Source organism: Myotis lucifugus, unplaced genomic scaffold (assembly GCF_000147115.1).
Source record: "Myotis lucifugus unplaced genomic scaffold, Myoluc2.0 scaffold_66, whole genome shotgun sequence".
In the NCBI taxonomy this organism is placed as follows: domain Eukaryota; kingdom Metazoa; phylum Chordata; class Mammalia; order Chiroptera; family Vespertilionidae; genus Myotis; species Myotis lucifugus.
This window is the reverse complement of record NW_005871114.1, coordinates 2,553,326-2,560,024: the sequence shown is the minus strand read 5'-3', so window position 1 is coordinate 2,560,024 and position 6,699 is coordinate 2,553,326. Positions and strand designations below refer to the sequence as shown.

The window sequence follows — 6,699 nt, the reverse complement described above, 5'->3', positions numbered from 1 at the left end:
TCCCATGATACTGATTTAACTGGCCCTGGCGACTGGTATTTGTAGCCTCCTCAATGATTTTAAAATGCACTGAAGGTTGAGAAACTACCACTTAATTAATACCACCAGCAAGCACAATACTTCTGAATGGTTGAAGTTTACCGCTTGCCAACACATCTTTACATCCGTGATCTCATTTGGTCCTTGCAAATTTGCCTGCCTCTGAAAATAGGTAGGCTAGTTTTTATGACTCCTATTAAGTTGAACGAAACAAGGCACAGAAAAGGTTAAGTCACTAGTCCAGGGTCACGTAAGTGATCAAGTGGCAGAGCCAGGGTTGGAGCCTCGGTTTTCTACCTCCCTGTGAATGCTGACCTCGGTGAGAACACCAGGAATGTTCACAGAGGATGGAATTAGAACCCAGAGTCCACACGACACGGTTGTATACAACCTGGAACCTCGCTGGATATCGGCTAGGTGGCCTTTGCATTCTGAGCGTGGTGCCCAGAGCAACCTGGCATTCGGAAGGGGCAGGGTCGGTAGATTCCCTTGTGACTGAAGTGTGTTCAGATGTGGAAAAGGGCAAAGACAATAGAGCCACATACTCTGGACATACACCTGCCGGTGACACCTCAGCACCTGTTTCTCCTCTATCTTTCCTAAGATTATCTCCTTTTTTATGAAGTTTGTGCCCTTCTATTTCTCAACTTTAAAAAACACATCCACTGTACAGACACGTTACCATGGCAACAAAGTCCCTCTTCACTGCTACTTTTTGCCACCCCAAATACCAACTTTGTGGCCACGGATTTCCTCACAAGAACTGAGGTTGTATGATAAGCCAGCTCATGAGTCTGAGAAATCAAGGTGCAGGAATGTCCACAGTCCTGTCCTCAGAAAACAGACATAAGTCTAAACACACTTTGCCCCAAAGCCAGTTCACTCAAATACTGATTCCTGCCAACACCTCCAGACCCAAGGACGCTGCTAATCACCTCAGTGGACTCGCTGCTGCTGCTTCTTCTTCGGTGAATGAGAGTAAACAGTAAAGCTACCAGCAGGGCTGTGGCCACCAGAGACGGGATGCCTGCGGCTAATCCAATAGAAGGCCCACAGTCCTGACACAGAGAGAAAAGCAGAGTCAGATTCTCCAAGAATAAAGGAAAAGTTCAATCAATTAAAAGTAAGAGTCCTGGCTGATGTGGCTCGGTTGGTTGAGCATCATCCCATGTCGCTGGTTCAATTCTCTATCAGGGCACATGCCTGGCTTATGGGCTCACTCCCCAGTAGGGGAGGTGCAGGAGGCAGCTTATCGATGTCTCTCTCTCTCTCTCTCTCTCTCTCTCTCTCTCTCTCTCTCTTCTCTCTCTCTCTCTCTCGCTGAATCAATAAAAACTTATTTTAAATAATAATAATAATTTAAAAAGCCTTCAGGGACCCTTAGTGTTATACCAAATCCAAACAGGTAATGAAATTATTGTAAAAAAATTGTTTGCCAATGTACAGTACATGGGCAAGGGCTCAATTTCATAGGATTTAATTTACATAGTTTAAGTCAATTAGAAAAAGGTGATTATCCAGTAGAAAAATGACTAAGAACATGAACAGGACATTCTTAGAAACAGAAATACAAATGTTTCATTAACTGAGATATGATTCAAAGCAATAATTAGGTGCCATTTTTATCTATAGGTTTGGCAAAAAGTGAAAGGTTTTATTATATCCCACACCATTTTGATGTGAATTTTTAAAATTTTATTTACACTAAATGCATTAACCAATTAATGTTCAAATTCCCACTTTGTTTTGATCCAAGTGGAAATAGCCACATAAATTTTCAGATTTGCAAATTTTCTGGAATTATCAAAGATAATCTGCAGCCCTAGTTGGTTTGGCTCAGTGGATAGAGCATCGGTCTGCAGACTGAAGGGTCCCAGGTTCGATTCTGGTCAAGGGCACATGCCCGGGTTTCAGGCTCGATCCCCAGTAGGGGCATGCAGGAGACAGCTGATCAATGATTCTCTCTCATCATTGATGTTTCTATCTCCCTCTCCCTCTCCCTTCCTCTCTGAAATCAATAAAAATATATTTTTAAAAGAGAATCTGTATAAATGTGTGATTCTCATATGACATAAATTCAGAAAAGTATATCAATCATAAATATATAGATTGGTGACTTTTCACATAAGGAACCCAGCACCCAGATGAAGAAACAGAACATTGCCAGCACCCAGAAGCCCCTTTTAGTCACCCCGTGTGTAAGACTATCCTGAAATCTATCACCGTAGATTTGGCTGTTTTTCAACACCATATAGATGCATATAGACCAGGGGTGGGCAAACTTTTTGACTCGAGGGCCAAAATGGGTTCTTAAACTGGACCGGAGGGCCGGAACAAAAGCATGGATGGAGTGTTTGTGTGAACTAATATAAATTCAAAGTAAACATCATTACATAAAAGGGTACGGTCTTTTTTTTTTTTTTTTAGTTTTATTCATCTCAAACGGGCCGGATCTGGCCTGTGGGCCGTAGTTTGCCCACGGCTGATATAGACAGTATGTACAGTAAGTCCTCACTTAACATCTATAGGTTCCTGGAACGTGGCGAAACAACGTACAATCAAACCGGTTTTACCATGGACTGATAAATAGAAACAAGAGCTCCGTTCCTACAGCATCTCGCCAATGCTATAATGAAACAGTGTTGAACAAAGCATTCTTCCAGAATCTGCCAACTCTTTTGTGTCTAGCTTCTTTCGCTCAACACGTTGTGAAATCCATCTGTGATTTGCATTCTCTCCCTCACTTCTGAGCTGAGTTGGTCATAAGAATAATAGTTGAGCCAGAGTCTGTGCTTGGTAACAGCTCACATATCAAATTCATTGACCCCTCCAAAGAAATGCACAAGCTGGGTACGGCATCATTACCCCCGTTTTAAAAATGACCAAACCAAGGCTCCCAAATTTAAGTGGCATACTTACCACTTCTTTCCCACCTGTAACAACTGGAGAGGAAGTCTGTGTGGAAAAAGAACATCTATCTTAAGAAAACAAATGACTATTCTCTGTGGAATGAATATTATACAAAACAGTCTGTCTGCCAAATGTGAAGCTATCGTGCCTAAAATTCACCCCTTTGCTAAACGTTCTATTAAAACAATAGAAACAATGACTGCCAAACAGAACCTTACTTGACTGCTTTCCAGGTAGAAGAAATGAGATTCTTCTACAAGGAGACAGAATTCAGAAACTTGGGAGAAGTCTCTGTTATGTACCCCCGGGATTTGCCATGACACCCTTTACAACTCAAGAAGGCTTTCGCCGGTCCCTAGTCCCCACCTCCTTCCCAGCACACTTTGGGTTTCCTGTCCCCACTGCCAGAGGGAAAAGGTAAAGACTGGTGGAAGCTGGTGAAGGACACCTTATTGTTTTCAAACATGCAATGAAGCAAGTGGCTGTGGGGGATCTGAAATTGTGACCTGTCCATGTGTCTGGGGTAATGCCACACTCGATCAATACTTTGCATGTTTCCGGTTCACATCTCCACTGAAGGAGAGACGCTGGATCTCCCCTTGTTATGAGCTGTTTCAGGTGATAGTCTTACCTGGGTCAATAACTCTAGGGAACCAGATCTACATGAGCAACCAGCCGCTGTCCACTATGCTGAGTGGTCCAGTGTGGGGTTAAGAGTCAGGTCCTGGGCTCTCTACCTGGAGGGGAATGGCAGTCTCCACTCACAGGCTAAGGGGTCAGATTTCTTTATCTGTAAAATAGGATGTCAGTACCTACCTCCAGGGGTGTAATGGGCACCAGGAGAATAAGCCTTTGTCATTCTTTGAAACTCGGCAAAGCTCGAGTCAGACCTGTTATTTACTTAATATTCTCATCAACCTCATTAATATCTTGTCTCTGGGATTGAGGCTTTCACAATTTTTGTCTCTATTTCACACAAAAAATGAACTAGATCTCAGAGACGTCATGGGATTTTGTCTAAGGTTCCACAGATCCTCGTAAATCTAACCTGGACTTGGGTGCTTGAATTCCATGCCTAGGGCTCTTGCCCGAAGATTTCCCACCAAAGGAGCAATGTGGTAAAGGAGGCATTGACATTTGTACTTAAATGGTTGCAGTGCTACCTGAACACAATCTCACCCCTCCCCCATCTTACCGTAATACTGCATTTGCCTAAAGTGTTTTATTTCTCTGGGTTGTGGTAAAAGTTGAACATAATTTCAGGTAAGATGTTCTATTTTCAGGTTACAGAAATTCACTTCGGCTGGCTTAGACTCCCCAGAGGATTTAGGGGTGCTTCGTGGAGCCCCAAAGCAGTGGGAGTCTGGCTCCTCCAGGGACCGGAGCTGGGGTCTGGGAGTTTGTCAGGACCAAAGCCATCCTTCCTAGGACCTTTCCATCTCTCCCGGACACGTAGCCTTTCACACGGGCACTTCTTTATCTGCTTCCTTCTTCTCACTGAAGATGAGTTTTTCTGCATGGTCTGGCCCTGAGCCAAGCTCTTAACTGCTGTGTTACACTGCCTTCCCTGACCCAATGCTGCACCCCAACTCAGTTTTTGCACTTGACAGTTCAGTATGGCCCAACAGGGACCACTTGCCTCTGTGGCCGTGTTCCCAACTCCCTGCAGAGGCTCTGATGAGCCAGGTATCCACCTCTGCCCCTTCCCAGGGCTCTGGCACTCAGCTGCACCAAAGGGAGGGGTCATATGGTAGAGACTTAACCGCGAGGTAGGGTGACCGACCGTCCTGGTTTTCCAGGGAAGTTGCCTAGGTTGCAGCACAGTTGGCGTTAAAAGCAGACGGTCCCAGGCAGATCAGGATGGCGGGCCACTCTACACAGGTTCACAGGGAGAGGGGACAGTTCCCAGAGAAATGGCTGTTAACCAAGAAGGCACTCCAGAAGGTGACGACCAGCCTCACAAGGACCTCTCCTCGCCCACTCCCCTCTCCCCTTCCCCCGCAAAGCAATGGCTTCTTGCTCCTCTGAGTTACCTTCACAGGGTGGCCTCGCCAGGATAAGACAAAACCTGGGGTCGCTACAGACCTGCTGAACCTAAGCAGCTGGGGGGCGGGGGGGGGGGGAGTTCCAGCTGGGACCATCTTAACAGGCTTTGACAGCTCAGGAGAGGGAGGGGCATTTGTCTGCCGACAACAGGCAGAGGCTGAAGCAGGGAGCCCAGCGAGTCAGGGAGGCTCAGAAGGCAGGGTGCCACCAGGAGGGTGCAGCAGGTGCCAAGGGAGTCTGGGCAGATGCCCAGGGCAGCCAGCAGGGGCCCCCGGAGGCCGGCAGTGAGTGACAAGGCCCTACCTTCCCGCTGCCCTCCAGGACCGGGCCCTCGTGTTACAGGAGACTTGAACCCTGGCTCAGGTGTCCGCTCATGAGGTAGATCCAGTTTATTCTCTTCGAATAACCATACGACTTAACCGGAAACATTTGGCACAGTGAAACCCACTAGAAAACTGGGCCAGGAAAACGCCTAGCTCCACCACAGCAGCACTACTGGTCAGAAACAACCCTGGATGTTGTTTTCTTTCCAAACGGTGTATTTACAATGTTCAGCCTTGAAAAAATGTCAGCAGCCCCAGCTCCTGATCGGGCCTTTGAAGAGCCAAGTGCCTGCAGGTGAGGTGTACACGCTGGTGCTCTGGAGGCCTGGGGAGGGTCTGCGGTGGCGCCTGGTGCATGGGGCTGCTGGACTTACCGTGTTGGCCGGCAGCGTGAAGTTCAGCGAAAAACTCTGCAAAAGAGAAGGAAACACTAAAGCTCTCGCGAATGGCCAGCCAGGCCCCCGACCGCTCCACCAGTCACTGACCCTGCAGTTCTAAGAGCACTGACTGGCCAGACAGTGTCAGTCGGCTCGTGTCCTCTCCCGATCTCAGCCCACAAAGAGGGCAGGGGAGCAGATGAGCCTGAGCATCAAGTCAGTCCTCAGCCAGGGCCAGACCAAGGGGCCAGCCTGCAGGACTATTGCCTGGGGGACCCCAACCCGGGAGGCCAGTAAAAACATTACTAGAAATTCAGCAAAGTGCTGAAAATGGTCCTCCTCACCCCAGAATTGTCCTCAGGGAGGGACTGTGAGCATTTAGAAACACTTGGCACTTGCTGTTTGGGTTCGGAAGTAAGACCTCCCCGGGGCCGGCTCCGACCAGAACACCGGCTCCCCAGGTCAGAGCCTGAGAAGGCAGAGGTTCCAGGCTGGGGGCTGAGCGGGTCAGGACCACAGAGGAGAAGCCAACCCTTCTCTCCCCTCCCCTCACTCAGCACCCAGCTGCCCCCTCCCCCTAATATGGAGTCAATGGTTTTGTTTTTTTATGTATTTATTGATTTTAGAGAGGGAGAGGGAGAGAGAGATAGAAACATCAATGATGAGAGAGAATCATTGATCGGCTGCCCCCTGTATGCCCCCCACTGGGGATCAAGCCCACAACTCAGGTATGTGCCCTGACCAGGAATCGAACTGTGACCTTCTGGTTCATAGGTCAATGCTCAACCACTGAGCCACGCCGGCTGGGCTGGAGTCAATGTTTAAAGTTCATGGGCTCAATGGGGCACCAAATTGTTCACCTGCCCAGGTGCCCACTTATCTGGGTCAGGCCCTGCCAAGGGCTCCACTGGCCCTTCCTCCTCTCATCTCATCTCTGTCACCATCGTTTGGCTCATCAATGCCAGTCTTTCCAGGATACTCTTTACCGAGAGCAAGATAGACAT

At 47.9% G+C, this 6,699-nt stretch overlaps 1 protein-coding gene across 1 annotated transcript in view; it reads right to left on the bottom strand.

Moving 5' to 3' along the window:
• Nucleotides 1-6,699, bottom strand: part of OPALIN (oligodendrocytic myelin paranodal and inner loop protein) — an 8,913-nt gene extending 2,214 nt beyond the window's left edge. The window contains exons 1-4 of the mRNA XM_023754832.1: nucleotides 6,682-6,699; nucleotides 5,693-5,728; nucleotides 2,959-2,994; nucleotides 975-1,097 (exon numbers count right to left, since the gene is read on the bottom strand). Of these exons, the coding sequence (XP_023610600.1) occupies nucleotides 975-1,097; nucleotides 2,959-2,994; nucleotides 5,693-5,728; nucleotides 6,682-6,699 (213 nt within the window). The remainder of the gene's footprint in view (nucleotides 1-974; nucleotides 1,098-2,958; nucleotides 2,995-5,692; nucleotides 5,729-6,681) is intronic.